Source organism: Calidris pugnax, unplaced genomic scaffold (genome assembly GCF_001431845.1).
Source record: "Calidris pugnax isolate Ruff unplaced genomic scaffold, ASM143184v1 scaffold360, whole genome shotgun sequence".
Lineage (NCBI taxonomy): Eukaryota > Metazoa > Chordata > Aves > Charadriiformes > Scolopacidae > Calidris > Calidris pugnax.
The window spans coordinates 730687-752811 of record NW_015091129.1 but is presented as its reverse complement, the minus strand read 5'-3'; the positions used below and the strand labels follow the sequence as shown (position 1 = coordinate 752811).

At 39.9% G+C, this 22125-nt stretch overlaps 1 protein-coding gene across 4 annotated transcripts in view; it reads left to right on the top strand.

Annotated features, from left to right (window-relative positions):
- TMEM2 (transmembrane protein 2) overlaps positions 1-17232 on the top strand; it is a 51892-nt gene extending 34660 nt beyond the window's left edge. For all 4 annotated transcript variants that reach the window (XM_014958490.1, XM_014958489.1, XM_014958488.1 and 1 more), the window contains 14 exons: positions 119-247; positions 1971-2059; positions 4035-4166; positions 4670-4705; positions 5447-5602; positions 6763-6940; positions 7407-7622; positions 8325-8533; positions 9861-10046; positions 11217-11436; positions 12034-12132; positions 13249-13397; positions 14127-14233; positions 14983-17232. In XM_014958490.1, the coding sequence (XP_014813976.1) occupies positions 119-247; positions 1971-2059; positions 4035-4166; positions 4670-4705; positions 5447-5602; positions 6763-6940; positions 7407-7622; positions 8325-8533; positions 9861-10046; positions 11217-11436; positions 12034-12132; positions 13249-13397; positions 14127-14233; positions 14983-15179 (2103 nt within the window). In that variant the 3' untranslated portion in view covers positions 15180-17232. The remainder of the gene's footprint in view (positions 1-118; positions 248-1970; positions 2060-4034; positions 4167-4669; positions 4706-5446; positions 5603-6762; positions 6941-7406; positions 7623-8324; positions 8534-9860; positions 10047-11216; positions 11437-12033; positions 12133-13248; positions 13398-14126; positions 14234-14982) is intronic.
- The last annotated feature ends 4893 nt before the right edge of the window (positions 17233-22125 follow it).

Genomic DNA, 22125 nt, shown 5'->3' with positions numbered 1-22125 from the left:
CGCTTCCTTACTTAAAATACCCATGTTCAACTTATCATTTGCTCATTTTGTGATTAGATACGTCAGCACTGATAGTGGTATCAGGCTTACTTACAAATGATGTCATTCTCTCTTGCAGGATGCTGGAATATGGTATTTGTTCCACAAGGTTGCTACAGGAGATTCTCACAGTTTAGCCATTGAGACAAAGTCAGAGCTTACACCTCTAGGAATCTTCTATAACAACAGGGTTCATTCTAATTTTAAGGTAATGTACTGTCTCATTAAAAAAAAAAAAAGTTTTTTTATTTGTAACTACTCCATATTAGGGCTTTTCTGTTTACATTTTAAGCTGGTTAGGTGATGGATTCATACTGTATTTAAACTGTGTGATTCTATCTAGGTGTTGTAGAACAGTGTATAATCAGCATGTGTATAGCTTCTTGCCACATTTCAAGTATTCATTGTGTTTAATATCCTCATAAGGCCCAAACAACTAAAATCAATTAATACTTCTTATGAAATACATTTTCTCAGAAGTTCCATTTCAGATGCTACTCCCTTACTGATGGCATTGTTTTCCTGAAGAAAGCTGACCCTTGAAGCATCAAATTTTATTACAGTTGTGATTAATCCAATAACTTTCTGGAATAGCCGTGACTTGTTTTCCTGAGTCTCAAATGTGCAATAACTCAGGTGTTTGCACATAGTGACACAGTCTTTGACTAGAGATTAAGCTTCCAGATTGGTTTCTGGACCTCAGTCATTGGCAAGAGTTAGAGGGTTCTCAGCCTATATGCAGGCATTCGGTATTGTTTTATTAATGTAACTTTTAGTATCTCTTCCACATTCAGCTAAGCAAAGCTAAAGTCCTTAAATTAATGATTTTATTTGGAATCTAGCTATGTGTGTGTATATATATATAGCAATGTAATGACATTTACAAAGCCACCTAGCTTTAAATATTTATTTGTGTTTGAAATTTACCTAATAAAGTGATCCTAATAAGGGTCACTATTGGATATTTTTTTTTAACAAGTGAAACTGATTTTATTTGACAGTTGGGTGTCTGGGATACCACAAAATGATGCACTGTTTCATAGAAGTTGTGTTAATGGTGTGTTTGATGCTGTAGGGCATTTGTTCAGATTGGAATTAAAACATACTGCATACAAAAGTGCATTGTAAAGAAAAAAGTATTTCAGCTGTGTCACTCATATTATCTTTAAACAAAGGTAGCAGATTATGTTCTAAAATTCCATGTTAAATGAGCAGACTCCACTAGGAGTTCTAGCTGGTCTGAGGATCTACTCGTGTAGGAGCACTCGGTTGTAATCATAATTTGGATCAGACATGAAAGTAGCTGCAGGTATTTGCTTATGCAATTCAGGTTAGACAAGACAACTACTTTCTTCTGTTTCTGTTTTCTCAAGTAAATTGTTTCATACTGGATTATTGAGTGGTAGGTATCTTGCAGCAAGCGAGCTTTGAGACATCTGTTTTTCTGTCGGGCTCTCACAAGTTTCAAGTTGATGATTGCTTGGGAAAAAATCGGCTTCAGTGGTGAAAGTAGCTTAGTTTTAAAGTGAAATACAAAGCATTTTTCACAGTGGTACTTTTTTTTTTTTTTCCATTTGTGACAATATTTTGAATTCACCACAAGATTGGCTTCCAGATTTTCCAGAACAGCATTTGGAAATAAGTGTAAAACCTCAAATAGATGTTGTGAAAGAAATCTGAAATGATTTTCCATTACCTTTTTTTTTTTTTTTTTTAAATCCCAGGCTATTCTTTTCCTCTGCCCAGATTAGCATAGAGAGCTGCTGGTTTTTCCTTAGACAATATATCAACTGAGACCAAACTGAAAGATCGAAGAGTACTTATATGGGAAAATATGTGCATTGAATGCAATGTAAAGTTTAAATTCTAAAAATTTTAAGTCTTATCTTCAGTTTTGGATATTATGAGTTTTCTTTCCTTGCTTGTTTCAGGCTGGTTTGTTCATTGATAAGGGTGTTAAAATAACTAATGCTAGCATTGATGATCCAAGAGAATATCTTTGTCTGGACAACAATGCAAGGTAAAGTATATTATCTTTCAAGTGAGTGAAAAATGGCAGAAGTCTGACATTGTTTTAAAAATGTTTTTCCCCATGTGAATATAAGACCAATGTAATAATTTGTAATTAGTTTATAAAATATTGGTTATTATTTTTATAATTATAAAATATCTAATTATATATAAATGATAACCAAACAATAACTTTATATGTATTCTTTTCCCTCATTTGTTATCTGTTCTGGAAACAACAGCATGGTGTGCCTTTAAAGGAGTTGGCTGTTTCTTCCGAGCCCTTGCTCACTGTAGTTTTCAGCCCTTTAGAAGACATTGTATTAAACATGCCCTACTGTCATGCTTAAAGGTTTTTCTGGAATTGCTGCTAAAAGTAAAGTCTCACTTCAATATCTGCTCTTCTGATTTATGAGTTGGTTTTTAGTAATTGTTAGAGAAAGGCTTAATAGAGCCAAGTTACATATTGACTTGCCTTTCGCACTGCTGAATGCTTCCTACCATAAACCAGTGGTACAGTTGTACTGATAGCTATTTGCAGAGTTAGTACAATCCACCATATTTTCTTTAGCTTACAGAGTGAGAGAAAATAATGGAGAGTCCAGGAAAACTCAAGGTTATACTGTGTTTGGTTAGTCTTGTCCTGAACTTCAGATAAAATGGCCTGGGAGGGTGGCCAAATGACAATATTGGATAACTCTATCTGTCAGCATTTTACTGTGGTGACTAAGCATTAAGACTGAAAATATAGTTAGTAAGATTATTTCTGATTGACCTGTATTAGAATGAGGATAGCCAAGTGATAGTTGCAGATGCAGAAAACTGCTAATTTTGGTGATACTTGATAGTTCATGATTTGAAAATGAATTTGCTAGTTAGAAGTTTTGACAGAAAACCCCTATAACCTATGTGGATTACCTCAGTCATAACAGATGGTCAAGAGGGACATATAAGGAGCATAATGCACTGAGAGAACCTGTAGTGTGTTGACAGGGTGTCAACAGAAGTTGAGAGAACCTCAGTGCATGAGATGAGGTACATGTTTCACAACAGCCAAAAAGGTAATGAGGCATTCTGTAACTACATGAGGCCACTGATCATTGTACATGGAACCAAACTGGAGGGGTTAAAATGTTAATTGAAGAGCTTGAGACTGTGAAAAACAAACATTCGCCTATTCCCCCCTTTCTCCCTTGGCAGGACTAGGGCAGAGCCAAAGTACAAGGTGATTGGGCTAAAGGGCATATATGTCTTTGCCCGCTCGAAGTGTATTTTTGTAATTTTTTTCAATGTATTACTTTTTTTTTTCTTCTGGGATCTTGGGAGTAATCAAGTGAAAGTTTCCACCAGTCTTTGATCAGACTCTTTCTTCCTGTTGTCTAAAATAGATTCCATCTATAGCTTACTATACTAGACAGTCTTGGTAGCAATGCAGAGTGTCTGGGTTGGAATAGAAAATTATCTCAGGTGTGCTCAAAGAAGGAGCACTCCTCAACATCAGAAGAGTTTGAAAGATTTAAAGGAGAAATTAGACAAACCTCTAGCCTTTTTTTGTATAGTGCATGTCAGCCCTATGTATCCTTCCAAGGAACTTTAATTCACTCCATCAAACTTTCACATTAATGCTGAAATGCAAGTTGGAAGGAGATACTTTGGGAAGGGCAAAAAGGAAAAGCAAGGGGATAAAAGGAAGTTAGATGCAGCTGAAGAAACTCGGCGACATTGAGCAAAAGCCTCTGAGAATTACTGGAAAAAGGAAAGTTTGACAGTCTAGCTTAGTTATACCCTGAAGACACTTTATTAGAAATAGAGAACTGCATATGGTTCTGGCTTCTGCCATTCCGAACATGAAGCAGAGTGGACTTTGCCAATCAGATGAGCATGAGTGTTTACCTTTCAGGCTCTCTCTCTCAGCCCAACATATATGACATGTATAAAACAAACAGTATTCTTGTATTGAGTGTTTGGGTTTTTATCTGTCCCAGGTTTCGACCTCATCAAGATGCAGACCCTGAAAAGCCCCGAGTTGCTGCCCTGATTGACAGATTAATCTCTTTCAAAAACAATGATCATGGGGCCTGGGTCAGGGGAGGGGATATCCTCATTCAAAACTCTGGGTAGGTATCCGGAAGCAAACAGATGCATGTCATTAAGAAGTTTCCCCTGAACTTTTGTTTATGAAAGTGCATTACAACGGGGTTGTAAGAGGAGACTGATGCATAGCTCTAACTTCTCAGTGTCTTGAACCGCTTTCACACCATCCCACTACTTTAAATGGAACAAGTTTTTATGTGATTAGAGGAGAATATGCGTTAAATGGCAAAAAGAAACTGTGTAATAAAGAGAAGTATAGAAGTTGGTAGAGACAGTAAATTTATACTGAGGTGTCTGTTGTTTCCCTGAAACTCTAATGTTCCTGTTTAAAATATATTGAAGATTATTGTTGGTTTTTTTCTTACACAGCAACTGTTTTATGAGAGTTATTAAGTGTGTGGTGGTTATAAACTCCATTAATAGAAAAATACAGGGTTCTTTCAGTGCATAGCAGGATGTGCTCTTACAGTAGCTTATTGTAGGATAATCCAGAAAACACAACTGAAGCTTTTTAAATTTCTTTTAGGTTTGCAGACAATGGAATAGGTTTGACATTTGCTAGGTGAGTACTTCATGTTAATAATTTCTGGTTTTTTCCTGCCTAGAAGCTTAGAAGATATACATCTGTCTATTCAAATTAATAGGTGTACTTTTGTAAGGCCCAATTCTGTTTCCAGTGGTGCAGATAATGTAATAAAGGCTATAAACTGACACAACTGCCAAAGCTTGCACTTTGATTCAACCTGTGCTTGGTTTTAGCAACAATTTGCTACCTCTTCAGCAGAAGGGTTATATTTGTCCAGGTATTTTTAGTACTATATGATTCCTTAGGCAGTTTTGACTCTCCTCTTGAACAGTTGAAAGTGAATAAAGAAAACGAAAGGGGATGAGCATTTATAGGGGGAAGAGTCCCTTTCTAATAAAAAAGAATCAAGTAAATTTGGTAGTAAGACAAAATTGCTGCCATTTGAGTCATGACAACCTGGTTCCAGGATTGCAAAAGTGGGCTGTAGAAGACAGAGAGCTGCGCTACAAAGGGAGAGAATTTAATGCTCAGTGCTCTGCTGGCATTTCAAACGTTTAGTCTCTAATACTGTTTATGACTAAATTTATTGTTCTGCATATTGTAAATGAAGTCTTAGACTGCTCTGCTTTAAGAGGACTGTTAACAGAAGTAAAGTCGGACAGAAGTAGGGCTGTTACAAAAGAAGTAGGACTGTAATGAGTAGGAGGAGAAGTAGCGCTGTTACAGAAGTAAAAGTGAGAGTCTTGGCTAAAAGCTTCTCTGACATTGCTTTAATAGTGATGGGAGCTTTCCAAATGATGAAGGTGCCAGTCAGGAGGTGTCTGAGTCCCTGTTCATAGGCGAGAGCAAGAATTATGGGTTTCCAGGTGGCCAAAATAAATATGCGGGAACTGGAGGAATAGACAACAAGACACGCACTCTGCCTAGAAATCGGTAAGTATGTTATAAGTGAATGAACGAACAAGAAATGTTTTGTACTAGGGACAAGCACTCTACATGTGGCTTCACCAAAGATGTGAAGAATCACCTCCCTCCATCTGTTGGCATCCAGTGCATCCTAGGATACCGTTTGCCTCTTTGCAGCAAGGGCACATTGGGTTATGGTCAGCTTGGTTTTCACCTTGACCTATAGATCCTTTTCACTGGGGCATAGGGTTGTTCCTCCCTAGGTGCGGGACTTGGCACTTCCCCATGTTGAACTGCATGAGTTTCCCATCTGCCCATTTCTCCAGCCTGTCAAGGCCTACCTGGAAGGCAGCATGACCCTCTGGTGTATCAGCTGCTCCTTGCAGTTTTGTGACCCCTGCAAACTTGCTGAGACTATACTCAACACCAGCATCCAGATCACTAATGAAAATGCTGAACAAGACTGGACCCAGTATTGACCCCTGGGGTTGCACTACTGGCCTCCGAGTGGACTTCGTGCCACCACCCTCTGGCCTCAGTCATTCAGGTAGTTTTCAGTTCACCTCACTGTGCTCTCATCCAGCCCGTACTTCATGAGGATCTTATGGGGGACAGTGTCAAAAACCTTACTGAAGTTTAGGTGGACCATGTCTCCTCAGCTATCAGTCCAGTCATTTCATCACAGAGGTTTATGAAGTTGGTCAAGCATGACTGTTCCTTAGTGAATCCATGCTGATGCCTTATGATGACTTACTTGACCTTGTGTGCCTTGAAATTGTTTCTAGAATTAGCTGCTCCAACACCTTGCTGGGGATCAAGCTGAGGCTCACCAGCCTGCAGTTCCCTGGGTGTTTCTTCTCAAAGTTAGAAGTGACACTTGCTTTCCTCCAGTCTATAGGCATTTCTCCTAGTTGCCATAATTAATCAAAGAACAGGTGGTATTATTCTCCTGCTGTATTGGGAAAGGGCCATATTTGCAAATGGACAGTGATAGCTCTTCTTACAGGAAAATTCAAACCAGTGGGGTATTTTTTGACTCATTAGATAAGTGCAGAAATACTGAGATCTAGTCATTTTCTTAATGTTGCTTTCTTGGTTCCTCTGAGAAGAAATTTATTTATGACACAGATTCAGGCTTATCATGGCTATTGTTACTGGATGCTATAAATATTTACTTGCATTAACAGGACATTTCCAATCAGAGGCTTTCAAATTTATGATGGACCTATTCACCTTACCAAGTGCACATTCAAAAACTTTGTGCCAACTCCAGACAGATTTACCAGTGCAGTTGGATTCTTAATGAAAAATCCATGGCAGATGACGCCAAAAAACAACATTTCTCTTGTGAAGTTTGGTCCGAATGTAAGTTTATTACAAGTTTTCTTTTATTCTTGCTGTATTTAAAATAAACATCCAGGGCCTTAGATCATCTTTTCCATGTATTCCTAGTATAGAGTTTCTCTCTTGGTTGGAAGTCACCCAAGGTGTATCCTTTGTCTTCAGAGAGAAACATAACGCCAAGGGAGATGCAGGATATATTGCAATAATGATCTCTTTCAGGGCTAATGGTAAAGCTAAAAGGAGATTTTTGTAAGGTTTGTTATATCCTTAGTAATGAGTTTTCAGTTGCAAATATTAACACTGTTCAAAAGCAAGAGCTGGCCTAAGTCTATTGCTAAAAATCAAAATGTCTGTTTTGCCAGATTCCACAGTCCTTGCTGTAAGGTTTTTAATCAACTTTGACAAATTCCTGTGTCTCTGCAGATGTGCAAGTGTTACTCTCTGCTTTGCCTGGAGGGGAAAAAAATATTTTAATTGTTGTTGCCAGGTTTCTTTAAGAGCCTTCTTTGGAAAACCTGGTCCCTGGTTTGAAGAAGGAGACCTGGATGGTGACAAGAACTCAATATTCCATGATCTAGACGGTTCTGTGACTGACTACAAGGATACCTATGTGGGCAGAATGGATAACTACTTGATTCAACACCCCAAATGCATTAATATTACAGAATGGAGTGGAGTGGTTTGCAGTGGGACCTATGCACAGGTTAGTACTCTTGTAGCTTTTTGTTTGGGGCAAATTGGCAACATGAAAAACTTGTCAGGGCAGGGGAAGTGTAAGAAGTACAAAATTACCTACCTTTGGAATTAAAAATTCTTTGTTTTAAAAATACTTTTATGCATTATTACACTTTTCAGCCAGTAGTGTGTGTCATGTTTCCTTCAGCATTCCAAACTGGGAGTGCAGTATTAGATGCTGCAAGGTAAAACCAAATGTGTATGCATGCCAGGACTTTCAGCAGTTAGGGCTGCAACATAAATTATTTTTTTTTGAGGTGTTTTCTTCCACAAAAGTTCTGTATGTCTTTTTTTCACAGAGTTGCTTTTAAGGGGCTTTTTATTTCTTCCTTTTTTTTTTAACTGGAGATATTAAATGCCACCTTCTGAATACAAATCACATATAGGTGCCATTCCTATTATGACACCTGTTCTATATGAGTTTGGCCAAGTACCGTAGCTGATTCTACTTTTTTTCCCCTGCCTCCCTCCTCGTTTTTTTGTCTTTAAAAATCTCCCGAAGTTTTTCAAATAGGCCTATTCTTCAGGAGACATTCTTGTATTGCTTAACTCAGAATATCAAATTGCAGCACTTTTGCTAATAATGTACTGATTATTCTTTAGTATTTCTTTTCCTTTTGCACAATGTCCAAATCTTTCCTCTGTCTTTGTCCTCCTTAATATCCTACAGGTTTATGTCCAAACGTGGAATGGACAGAATCTTTCCATGACTATTGTACGAGATGAGTACCCAGCCAATCCCATGGTTCTTCGAGGTATCAATCAGAGAGCTGCTTTTCAACAGTACCAGCCAGTAGTGATGCTCCAAAAGGGCTACACAATACATTGGAATGGAAAAGCACCAAACGTCACCTATCTTTATCTCATCAACTTCAACAAGTATGTTTATGTTCTTTTATGTCATTGGTCCATAAGGCAATACTGAAGTTATATCCTGCAGAATTAGTATGTGTGAGAGTTTGCAGCCATCAGCAAGACTGTATCTTGGGTTGGTTCTTTTTTTCATAGTTACAAATACTAAAGCGTTAAAAGCAAGAGATTAAGGAATAGACCTGCACCAAAAGTTAAACTTCTGTCCAGTACTGTGTCTTTAAAGAAAATCATTTGGAGAAGAAAGTGTGCAAATAGTGAAGTTGAGCAGAATTGGAGTTCAATAGTTTAGACGGGATGAGGTTCAACAAGGCCAAGTGCCAAGTCCTGCACTTCAGTCACACCAACCTCATGCAGCGCTACAGGCTGGGGGCAGAGTGGCTGGAGAGCTGCCGGGCAGAAAAGGACCTGGGGGTGTTGGTCGACTGTCGGCTGAACATGAGCCAGCAGTGTGCCCAGGTGGCCAAGAAGGCCAATGGTATCCTGGCCTGTATCAGGAACAGTGTGGCGAGTAGGGCCCGAGAGGTGATTGTCCCCCTGTACTCGGCACTGGTGAGGCCCCACCTTGAGTACTGTGTCCAGTTTTGGGCCCCCTACCATAAAAAAGACATTGAGGTGCTGGAGCAGGTCCAGAGAAGGGTGACAAAGATGGTGAGGGGTCTGGAGAATAAGTCTTATGAGGAGAGGCTGAGGGAACTGGGGTTATTCAGCCTGGAGAAGAGGAGGCTGAGGGGAGACCTTATTGCTCTCTACAGCTACCTGAAAGGAGGGTGTAGAGAGATGGGGGTCGGTCTCTTTTCTCAAGTCACAGGCGACAGGACAAGAGGAAATGGCCTCAAGTTGCGCCAGGGTAGGTTCAGGCTGGATATTAGGAAAAATTTTTTCACTGAAAGGGTTATCAGACATTGGAATGGGCTGCCCAGGGAGGTGGTTGAGGCACCATCCCTGGAGGTGTTCAAAAGACGGGTTGATGAAGTGCTGGGAGGTATGGTTTAGTGATGATGCTCCTTGTTTGTTGTGTGGGTGTCTATTTTTGTCAGTTAGGTTGACGGTTGGACAAGATGATCTTTAAGGTCCCTTCCAACCTAGAAGATTCTGTGATTCTGTGATTTTGTTCTCAGATGTCTAAAGTACAAAATCAAATATATCCTGAGAGCATGAAAGTTACTCTAACATTTAATTAAACACTTTGTGTAGAGAGGGAAAGAAAGATCTTCTGTTTGAGGGTCTGGGAAATTTTTATTTTCCTGTTAATTGTTTTTTGAGTGATCTGTTTGCTGCGTATTGTCACCTAAACTGTTTCTACGGTGAATCGTACATTTTATTTTGTTTTCAGGAATGACTGGATTCGTGTTGGTCTTTGTTATCAACCAAATACAGACTTTTCTATAGTGTTGGAAGCCTTTCAGAGGCGGTCATCCGCTCTGTCAAGCAAGGTAGAGCGCTACATGCCTGTATCTTCAATGATGGAGCTTGAAAAGAACCGATCAGACAAGAAGTTTTACTTCGACAACAGCACTGGGTAACTCTTTGTAACTTCATCCCATTGGAAGACTTTGTTTAACCTTAAAATGTCCTGTTTGATAGTGCTAAAAACACTGATTGAGACACCTGCATAGGAGGAAAGCTGTTGAAAAGGAGCACAAAACCTATTTGAAAGAGTATTTTCTGTGACTTTGAATCTCCAAAATTCAGTGGTTGTCATTGGTGCTCTTGGAAAAGTATTTCACAGTTGCTACAGTTATTTCCTATTCCCTGTCTGGGGAGAATGTGGTGTCTGGTGTGTTGCAGAGCACTGTCTTTCAGGAAGTAAATTCTAAGTTTTAAAAGAAAATTTGTGCTGTCTTGTTCAACTGAAAAGTCTAGAAATTATCAAGAAGTTTTCTGTTCCAAGTACACTTTAAGAATGTATTTTTGAAAATCCAAATCTGTTTTCAGCCTTCTTGGAAGTACTTAAAAGTCCTAGTCTCTGATTAAAAAGTACTTCATACAGAGGCCAATGAGATATGTCTGAGAGGTGTAAGATATAGTCAACTTTGAGTAAAAGATGTCCTACATATGTCACTTTTGTGTTTTGCAAATGTTGATCTTTAATTTATAATTTGTTCTCTTATTTATTTTTTTCTGTTATCTGCTACTTTGTCTGTAGTACATATGCAGAAGAACATAGATTTTGAAAAGACATTTACATTTGTCTAAGACCTAACAGTCAAGTATACAATAGGAGAATTTCCCATCTCTGTGTATTGTGAACATTAATGACTAGTACCCCCTAATCGAATTTCCAAGCATTTGCAACAGCTTGATTACATTGTCCAATGCTGGTGGGTGAAGATGAATATCCAAACAGTTACTGCTGGGTATCTGCAAAGATCTACAATCAAATTAAATACTTATGCTCTGCAGCTTGGTTTTTGTTTCCTGCAAGTCACTGATTTGAGGAGTGGTGCATTTTTTTCAAATCATGCGCGTTCATAATGACATCTGCTTTAATTGTGGGTATTTTAGATCTATCAGTGGAGACTTCCTAACTCTTCCAAACTGTAAATATTTTGAAAAAAATTAAGTGGTGCAGAAGTGAATACTGTAGTTTCTCTGCTTCTGAAAATCATGAAATATAGCTGTTAAGGTTTAACATAAATAACTATCTTTCCAGCAATTGATCTAGATTTTTTCCCCCCCTTTTGTGTAGATTACTATTTTTATTTCTTCAAGCCAAATATAATAGGGATGGTCACAGTTATTGCTCATCTCAGGGATGTGAAAGGATCAAGATTGTGACCAGAGATTCAGCAAAAGGGATCAGTAACTGCATGGCAAAAGCTTACCCAAAGTACTATCAAGGACCAACTGTCATAAAGCGGATGCCAGTAAAAACTGCTATACCATGTACAAAATGCGGCACAACTCAGGTAAAATAAGACAAGCAAAAACTTCCATAAACTGTATAGTTGGGGTTGGTGTCTGCCCACTTTAAGGCAGAATTTCAGTCTTTCAGTCTGGAATACTGCACCTACCAGTTTGCAGTGATCACGTCGTTAATCTCCTGTACGCTAGAATGCAGGGAGTCCCTTGTAGCACAAAGGTTTCAGGTTTTGTTCTTCGAAAAATACTGCTTTGCCTCTCACTGAGTGCTATGGAGAAGGGACATAGGTAGATCTGATGTCTTGTACTACAATATTGTTTGTACTCCGTGTAGGATAGCTTTGCTGCAGAGATGTATATGCTATTGACCAACCTTCTCTCTTGTTTTTTGAATCTTTGCTTATTAGCATGAACTTATTGCATTATCCATTCTAGCTATACAAGCTGAGGAAAGTGCTGAAAATAAGGAATAAAATGGGTTACACTCTACGTATTTATTAGCATTGCTAGGATCAAAAATAATGCCACTGACAAATGGATGTATTTGCTTTGGAGCGCGGGTGGTCTGCTGTAAATTGTCTGGCATGATAAAGCGTTGAAGATACATGGATAAGTATACTTAACGTGTTTTGTTTGGTATCTAGATGGTATTCACCAGTGATCCTCATAAAAACTACCTCCTTGTGCAGATTAATTCATCTGGTAAAAAAGAGTTAAGCAGAGGTCAGCAAGCATTTATTTCTGTGAGTATTCTTTATAGTTTTCTTCTGACTGTCATTCTTTTAAGCAGTTTGTATTATGGAAGCTGTACTTACTGCTGACCTCACTTCTCACTTCAACAAAAAGTGTTGGTTTGTAGTTTAAAAATCAAACATTCAAAAAGCTGATGTTTTAACCTCAGAAAATGAGGCTCCAAAGCTTTGTTTTGTATTCAAGTTGTTTCCTGCTGGAGAGAAAATTTGTACCAGTATGAGGGAGTTAAAAAGCTTCAAATTCATGTTGAAATCTGGATGGATATATATTTATTGATAGCTGCTTTTGAAAAATGAAAAAAAACCCAACCAACCTGTTAGTTATATCCATGTTGTTGAAATTGTTTTTGTGCCGACACATTGGTGAGTTAATGGGATGAGTTATTTAAGCTAATAAGCCTTGCTAAACTCCTTCAAAACAGCATTTTCTAAAGAATCCAGAGATTTCTGTATTTGTTCTGATGGAGTCCTGATAAGCTAGTGATGTGATACTGTATTCTGTTTCGATGCTGAAGGAGTCTTGCATGTGATGCTGAAAAAGTATTTGCAGACATCCTCACACCGCAGAGCTACAAGTCTGCGTGTGGCTTACCTTCTGCAATGTCAATGCGTTAGCTTGGTTGAAATAGTAAAACCCTTGAGTTATCTAGACAGACAAATGACACATGAGCAGCATAACCTTAGCAGCTGCAGGCTTCTGTGGCAATGTGTGGTGCCCTATCCAAACCAGTAGGAGCACTCTGCAGGAAGAAACTGGGCAACTGCAGAGACGGATTTAACCATACTATAGCAAAGAAGTCCAGGTGGTTCAGTATCTGAATTTTGGCTTCCTGAAGCAGGAGCAATGACTGAGGCAGGTAGAAAGTCACCTGAAATGTATCATCTCCCTGTAGAAGCCGGGAACTGAAGGCTTCCATGCAATTTCACAAGCTCCACTGAAAGCCTTCGCTCAAGGAGGAAAATGAAGAGATGCTAGTATTTGTAAGGAAATCGGTACACCACTGTGTCTAAACTATATAAAGATTAACACTGAGTGTGGTAGAATTGCTGCTGAATTCATATTTAAGAAAGAAAGAAGTTGTTCTCTCTCTTTTTCCTCCCATTCAGGTCAATGACACTATATTTTCCTTCAAGGATAATGGTATACTTATTGTTGTAGTTGATGCCTGTGTTGGCACAGTGTCGGGAAACAAATTATTTTCTGGAGCAGACATTAAGCGTGTAGATGGATATTTAAAATCTGGAATTCCACAAAGGTACGTGTAATGACCATTTGTTTTCAGTATGTCTTGTAAGCTGTATCTCTGCTCTCTAATGAGGATTTGAATAATGATACACTGAAAGTGAGCAAAACATGCATCAAGTTGAGGGGGAAGGAGAGACACGGGAGCATTTTCACAGACATCTTAGCCTTATTTGAGAAGACAAAGCAGCTCAAATTTTGAACACTTAAAATTTTCCACTGTTGCCTGTCTTTCACCTTGACTTTTTTTTTTTTTAACTAAGCATCCTGTAATAACACTTTTTTGCTTGAAACAAAAATAACTTTTTGTTTAGTAAGGTCACTGCAGGACACTGACAAGAGCTATTTGACAAAATACACAGTTCTCTCCCTATTTAAGGAGAAAATTGCTTATCATTGAAGAAAGATTAAAAAGTTGGGGTCAAAAAAACCAGCATTCTAATATTCTTATTTTGGATTAATATCTAAACTTCATTTTTGAATACAAAACATTAAACTATATTTAAATAACACTTTTCAATTATTTTCAAGTTAAATTTGGCAGTCAGTTTAAACAAACAAAAAAAATAACCTAGGTGGGTACTTCTCTAGATAGTGCTTCCAGAGAGGTTGACTATTCCCATGCCATGAGTACTCTTAAGCAAGTGGACTATGAGGCCAGCTAGCCGAAAAGCATGTAGCCAAATATAAAGAAAACTTTGAGTTTATAACAGCTGCTGTGTCTGTCCTATTTCTGCTGCAGGTCTGTCGTTCTACTGAGCACAAGAGGCGATGTAGCAATTCCTAATAATTTATCAGAAGCCTTAATGTCCCTGGGGACAGCCAAACCGCCTTATCTTCAGAGCAGTGGTTGGTGGAAACTTTGCACATTTCTTTTACACCCCCTTGGTCTGTGTGTTTGTGTTGGCAGGATGGGGTTCTCACGGGGTGTGTGAAAAGGATGCAGCTGGTGGAGGGTGGCTGCCAGTTTGCATTGCTGTGGGCTGCTGCGTTTCAGCCCTTGTTGAGGGGTGGAGGATGGGCATCCCTTCAGCAGATGGGGCAGAAAACCTCTTCTGTTACCCTGAAGGGCATTGTCTGAAGCTTGTTGCAAGCAGAGAAATTGCTAGCGGTTCTTTGTGCCTGTGGATTGCAGAAGAGAGCCCCAGGCTTTTTTCCCAAGGCTTGTATTTTGTGCCTCACCCAGTGAATCTATTTTTAAACAATCTCCTGTGCCAGGCCAGTATTTCCTGTTCTAGCAAAAGCTGAGGATGAAGATGAGAAGCTGTCATTATTTTAAGGGATGATCACTTTATATGCCACATGGGGTAGCTCATGTCCATTCAGGGCCCTGGCACAAGTTCTGCCTGAAAAAACAGGTCCTGTAATTGTCCTAATAGCTGTGTTTTCAGATTCAGATTTCAGTACTGAATAATGAAGAAGGTAATTGCAAGTCAGTATTTCCTTGCAAGGTGCACGTGAAGCTGGGAGTAGATTAATGTCCTGAATAATCTGGGGGAAGAATTTCAGAGGAGCATGGTGTTTCTTTCCCAACTGGTCCTATGTTGTGCTTGGACAGGCTTGGCTAGTTTGGTAACACTGAGCTGTTTTTGTCACAGGAAGCTTGGCCTTTCTGGGCTTCAGAGGAAACTTTAAACCATCCTGGATTAAGCTGTTTACAGGTCCTGCTGGGCATGGGCTTGTTCAGATAGAAAAGTATATCCCTCTACAACTGGAAGAGTATGGCTGTGCCAGAGCAATCAAAAGCCGACGGAAAGACCTTGAGCTTCTGAAGAAGGCTACACGATCTCAATAAAGACTAAAATGTACATAAAAGCTGGGGAAAAAATGTGAACTAACTTATTTTTTAATTTATGGCATTTTAAACTATATTGTTTTCCAAGTAAATCATGTTATTGTCTGACAGATGTTTGCCAGCATTGACCTCTTTAATGCCAATCTGTGCACCTTCTAGTTGTACAAAATATTAAAGAATTTATTAGTATTTGTATAAACAGGTTTCAGAGATTTTTCAGATGTTTGTATTTACTGTAAACAAGTTCCTTCTGTTTAATACTCCTTTTGTATGTAAGAGGGTGTTCATAAAAGCCTTAAATTTTTGAGAACAGGTGTTGGAGTGCATCTTGGATTACTTGAAAGATTAACATTAAAGTCTCCATAAACAGCTTGAATTGGTCTTTATAACTTACACATTTATCCTCAGCTGTTTGGGTGTTTTCCTGAGGGTTTATTTAGCAGTCAGCTCAGTTACCTTATCAGTCTGCTTTCCAAAGTGTTAAAGGCCAATTTCCCATATGTGTATAGCTGACTTGAGGGTTTTTAACTGCAGTAAAGTTTTTGGTTTGCTGTATGAAAGAGAGAGAGGGAGGGATTCAAAGATCCATCCCAGGGCTGGGCGAGGAATGTGAGCTCTGCAACTGAGTTCAACGTGGCTGTATGTACCAGAATGACATTCAGAGCAGAAAATGACCAGTTCTTTGGGGTCGCTGTTTACTATTCACCCTTAAACATACAAATGTCTGTAAGAGTTACTTCGGTAATCAGCCTGGGTGTTAAGGCTGCAGGCTTGTGTACAGCCTGACTTCAGCTTTTTCTTTTAAAGCTTTCAGCCAGAAGGGCAAAGCTGAGATAGTTTCATAACTAATTAAGAATAACAAAGCTTCTACTCTTGCAGGGATTTTTTTTTATTTAAGGCTATCCCAGCTCTCTTTTAAGTGAATGGAAAATGCTCTCAGTTCATTCAGGCATGTTATATCTTTTGCCTTAACTTTGATTCTTTTAATATACTCATGTTGCTAATTCCTATTGATTTTTATATCAGGTCCATTTGATTTCTTTTGGTTTTGTTGCAATTATTTGACCTTTCTGCAGATAGTGTGAAAATCATTTAGAAGAACTGAGGCACAGCTGCTCTTCTTCAGGATCCTAGTCCTTGAAATCAAATTTCAGAGACTGTAAAGATTTCATAATAGGGAACAATAGGTGCCATAGAGCTGAAATGTAACCATAGTTCTAATAAAACTGACATAGTTCCTTCTTCTTGTATATGTTCTCGTTCATTCTAGCTGGTGTAAGGTATCTAGCATTCAGAGATGCTTTGTGCTTTGAATTCAAAACGGAGTGGCTGTTGGAAATGAACTATATGCCTGTCTTCTCCAAAGAAGTTGAAAAACTGTGGGGATTTTTTTTTTTTGTGCTTTAAAGGAGAGGAGGCACAGTAGCAAACTATTATTCTGTTCAATTAAAATATGCTACCTCAGTGCTACAATTAAACTGCCTGGTCTAGTATAGTTTCCTAAGGGAGAGGGGAGGGGAAAGGAGCACAACACAAGAGATGAAGTTAACAAATAGATGACTGATGTTATTTTTATTTTAAAACCAAGCCAAATGGATGATTGTGTATTTCGCAGTTGTTCTGATGCACAGTTCTCTTATAATGATTTTTTTTTTAAAAAAGGCATTTCGTTAGGGGGAGATGTGGTAAATCTTTAAGACTAGCTGTAATGTTTGGTGTTACTAATGCAGGGCAATGTGATTTAAATGTCCTGAGTGCAGTAGTGATAGTGTTTGGGGATTAAAATGGCTTTAAGGCTTCCACTGTTCTGTGGGTCATGCTCAGCAGAAAAATACTGATGACGTGGTGACCTTCAGGCTTGTGAAGTTGGCCATTATTTAATGAGATTCTACTGTTCTAAGCCATTTTGTAAAAATTGTATTTGGAAGTGTCAAGGGTATTTTGATGTAGGGATTTCTGATGGTTGATTGGGCCTGAATTTGAAGTGTTGTCTTTTTGTAAATTTAAACACTTGATAAATAGCATAAATAAATTTTTACACCTGACAAGGCAATAAAATCTTGAGTCTCTTCTGTTCTTGTATCAAGTAATTTTGTAATACGTGTTGTGTGAGTACGATTAACTATTTTATTTCAAACACCCAACAGACCTGTAAAGTTTATGGAACTTATTCTTCATTCAGAGACATGTTGAGAATACTGGGAAAGAAGACACTAAAAGTGATGGAAGTTATGGGTCTGTTTCCAAAGTCCGTCACCTTAAGTTAGCAGCTCAGACAGCCTTTAACTGAAGAGTCATTTCAGTTATTGGTGGGGGCAGTGCAGTATTATCTACTTGGGGGCTTCTTATCGTTGTCTTTAACTACCTAGTGGGGTAGTAAAGAATCATAGAACTGGTTAGGTTGGAAAGGACCTTTAAGATTATTGAACCCAGCCATTAACCTTACACTGCCAAAACCACCACTAATCCATGTCCCTTAGTACCACATCTACATGTCTTTAAATACCTCCAGGGATAGTGACTCAATCACTTCCCTGAGCAGCCTGTTCCAATGTTTGATAAACCTTTCAGTGAAGAAATTTTTCCTAATATTCATCCTAAACCTCCCTGGCACAACTTGAGGCCATTTCCTCTTATCCTACCACCTGTTACTTAATAGAAGATACCAACTGCCTCCTCACTACAACCTCCTTTCAGGTGATTGTAGAGAACAATAAGGTGTCCCCTTACCCTCCTTTTCTCCTGACTAAATCCCAGTTCACTCAGCTACTTGTCATAAGACTTGAGCTTTAGACTCCTCACCAGCTTCAGTGCCCTTCTTTGGTCATGCTTCAGGACCCCACTATCTGTCTTGTAGTTGAGGGCCTAAAAGTCAACACAATACTTGAGGTGTGGCCTCAATGGTGCCAAGTACAGGGAGACGATCACTTCCCTAGTCCTGCTGGCTATGCTACTTCTGATACAAGCCAGGATGCTATTGGCCTTCTTGGCCACCTGGGCACACTGCTGGCTCATGTTCATCTGGCTGTTGACCTACACCCCCAGGTCCTTTTCTGCCCGGCAGCTCTCCAGCCACTCTTCCCCAAGCCTGTAGTGCTGCATGGGGTTGTGACCCAGGTGCGGAACCCGGGACACGGCTTTGTTGAACCTCATGTTACTGGCTCGGCCCATTGGTCCAGCCTGTCCAAATTCCTCTGCAAAGCCTTTCTACCCTCAAGTCCAGCCTGTCCAAATCCCTCTGCAAAGCCTTTCTACCTTCAAGAAGATCAATACTCCTGCCTAGTGTGGTATCATCTGCAAACTGCCTGTGGGTGCACTCGGTCCCCTCGTTCAGGTCATCAGTAAAGATGTTACACAGAACTAGGCCCAGCACTGAGCCCTGGGGAATGCCACTTGTGACTGGCCACCAGCTGGATTTAACTTCATTCACCACCACTCTGGACCTTTTTACTCAGCAAAGCACATGCCCATTCATGCCACGAGCAGCCGGTTTCTTGAGGAGAATACTGTGGGGAATGGTGTCAAAGGCTTTAATAAAGTCCAGGTAAACAACATCCAGAGCCTTTCCTTCGTCCACCAAGTGGGTCACCTTATCACGGAAGAAGATCAAATCTGTCAAGCAGGACCTGCCTTTCATAATCACACGGTGACTGCGCCTGATCACTGGATTTTCCTGTATGTGCTGCATGGTAGAACTCAAGACGATCTACTCCACAACCTTCGCTGGCACCCATCAGACTGACAGGCCTGTAGTTCCCCAGATCCTTCCTCTGGCCCTTCTTGTAGATGGGTATCACATTTGCTAACTTCCAGTCAACTGGGACTTCCCTGGTTAGCCAGGACTGCTGATAAATGATGCAAAGTGGCTTGGGGAGCACTTCTGTCTGTTCCCACAGTGCCCTTGCATGGATCCCATCTAGCCCTGTAGACTTGTGTGTGTCTAAGTGCTGTAGCAGTTCATTCACCTGGAGCCTGGCTATTCGTGTTGGTGCCCGGTGGCATAGGACAAGAGGCAGTGGGCACACACTGAAATGCGGGCAATTCCACGTAAACAGAAGAAAAACTTCTACTGAGCAGGTGGTCAAGTACTGGAACTGGTTGCCAGAGAGGCTGCAGAGTCATTGTCTGTGGAGGACCACCTGTAGCTGACCCTACATGGAGACATGTAGTGTCCTGGACCATCTCCAGAGGTGGCTGCCAGCCTGGGTACTGCTGTGGTTGTGTGCAGTTAAAATTACCAATTAGCTAGCCTCTCTTTTCCAAGCACACCAGCTGCTGCAGCCTGCAAGGGCTGAGCCGCACGCTTTTCACCTCATGCCTGAAACTCAGTGAGATCTTAAAAATGAGGCATCCCTGCCCCAAACTCAGTCGAAAAGGCATTGTAGCTGCCTCATTATGGTCAGGCTTTTTAAACAAATAGTCTGATTTCCATTGCTTACTCAAGTGGTATCATTCTGCAGTAAACAAAAGTTACTCAGCTAGAGAAAGGAAGGTGAGTTTAAATGTAATGCATTAGGGCTTTTTAAGGCACAACTGGGCTCACAATCTTGCTCCATTTTGCAAGGATTATTTTTTGCATTTTATTATGTAATTGTTAGAATGTTTTAAAAACAACAACAAAGAAGCAACAGAAGAATAAATAAAAAACTTGGAGCAGGGATCGGATTAAGTGTATTATCAATAAGGCACCCTCTCTGGCCAAAGGTAGCACTGAGAATCCACTATGTAAAGGGCTGGAGACTAATCCCTAAAGAGCCGGGATGATAGCAACCCCAGATCCTTCCTCTGGCCCTTCTTGTAGATGGGTATCACATTTGCTAACTTCCAGTCAACTGGGACTTCCCTGGTTAGCCAGGACTGCTGATAAATGATGCAAAGTGGCTTGGGGAGCACTTCTGTCTGTTCCCACAGTGCCCTTGCATGGATCCCATCTAGCCCTGTAGACTTGTGTGTGTCTAAGTGCTGTAGCAGTTCATTCACCTGGAGCCTGGCTATTCGTGTTGGTGCCCGGTGGCATAGGACAAGAGGCAGTGGGCACACACTGAAATGCGGGCAATTCCACGTAAACAGAAGAAAAACTTCTACTGAGCAGGTGGTCAAGTACTGGAACTGGTTGCCAGAGAGGCTGCAGAGTCATTGTCTGTGGAGGACCACCTGTAGCTGACCCTACATGGAGACATGTAGTGTCCTGGACCATCTCCAGAGGTGGCTGCCAGCCTGGGTACTGCTGTGGTTGTGTGCAGTTAAAATTACCAATTAGCTAGCCTCTCTTTTCCAAGCACACCAGCTGCTGCAGCCTGCAAGGGCTGAGCCGCACGCTTTTCACCTCATGCCTGAAACTCAGTGAGATCTTAAAAATGAGGCATCCCTGCCCCAAACTCAGTCGAAAAGGCATTGTAGCTGCCTCATTATGGTCAGGCTTTTTAAACAAATAGTCTGATTTCCATTGCTTACTCAAGTGGTATCATTCTGCAGTAAACAAAAGTTACTCAGCTAGAGAAAGGAAGGTGAGTTTAAATGTAATGCATTAGGGCTTTTTAAGGCACAACTGGGCTCACAATCTTGCTCCATTTTGCAAGGATTATTTTTTGCATTTTATTATGTAATTGTTAGAATGTTTTAAAAACAACAACAAAGAAGCAACAGAAGAATAAATAAAAAACTTGGAGCAGGGATCGGATTAAGTGTATTATCAATAAGGCACCCTCTCTGGCCAAAGGTAGCACTGAGAATCCACTATGTAAAGGGCTGGAGACTAATCCCTAAAGAGCCGGGATGATAGCAAGGACATGCTTTAGGAAACAATAGATTTAATTCTGCATATTCTGGGACTGCAGTGACAGCTGAGGCCCCAGATAACTTCTGATCCATGACAAAATAAGTTTTCCTGTTTAGTGCAAGTCCTGTGATTTCCTTTGCTTCCTCTGAACTCCTTTTCATGTTATGTAGGAAGGATGTGCATCTGAGAGCAGTCACTCAGCTCTGACTGAAAGGCCCAGTCCACTGGTTTGGTGGTAGCTGTATCGTAAGGTGCAGTGGTCAAAAAACTATGTTACAGCTACAGTTGTTTAAGGTGATCCTGGTATCATCCTCATGTCCAAACATCTATGAAACTGCAAAGAAAAGCAGCAACTTCTGAACTTCAAAACTTCATTTATGTGACATTTCCCCAGTAATTACTTCTCCACCTCTTCTGGTCATACTTATTCTAGCACTTCTGGTAAGGTTCTGTCCTTTCCTAGAGTTCACAAGCATATTTTTCTTTTCTAATGCCTTCATTTTTTCCTGCATTTTGTACTAGTTAATATTATGAATAATACTCAGCATTGAAGTATGTATGACCACCTTTGGCTTAAGTGAATTTATGAGCTTTTTAATTATGTGGCCTGGGAGTGCTGCAATTTTGCATATTAAATTGTATTAACAATTGTAACTTGCTAAAAAATAGAAAAGGCTTGTCTGGCCATTGACTTGCATGACTGGGAATGATGGAACTGGCAAGCCACAGAAGTCCATTTCTTCTTTCCTATGTGATGAAATTCTGAAAAATAATTAGCTTTTGTATACAATAAGAACAATTTTGGGAGAGAGCAATCTGGAGATCTCCCAAGATCAGCCTAGCGTTTTCTGATACATCATTTTGTGCCTGCCTGCTCTTGTGTCCTTCCCTTAACCCATACTGAAAAAATTCAGAGAGACTTGTGGTTTTCTTGGAAGGTTTGTGGTTGCAGCATTTGGTGCACTAGTGAGAAATGGGCTTGGTCAGATCACAGAGAGATTTCAAAGTAATCAGTCTGTACAAACTTTGTCCTTAAAGGCCAACTTTTTCACTTTTCTGATTTTTATTGTATTTGAAAATACAAAACAGACTTAATTACCATGCCTTGGAGGCAAATTCTTTGTTTTATCTTTGCCTGAGTTGAACAGTGTGACAGCTGAATATCCT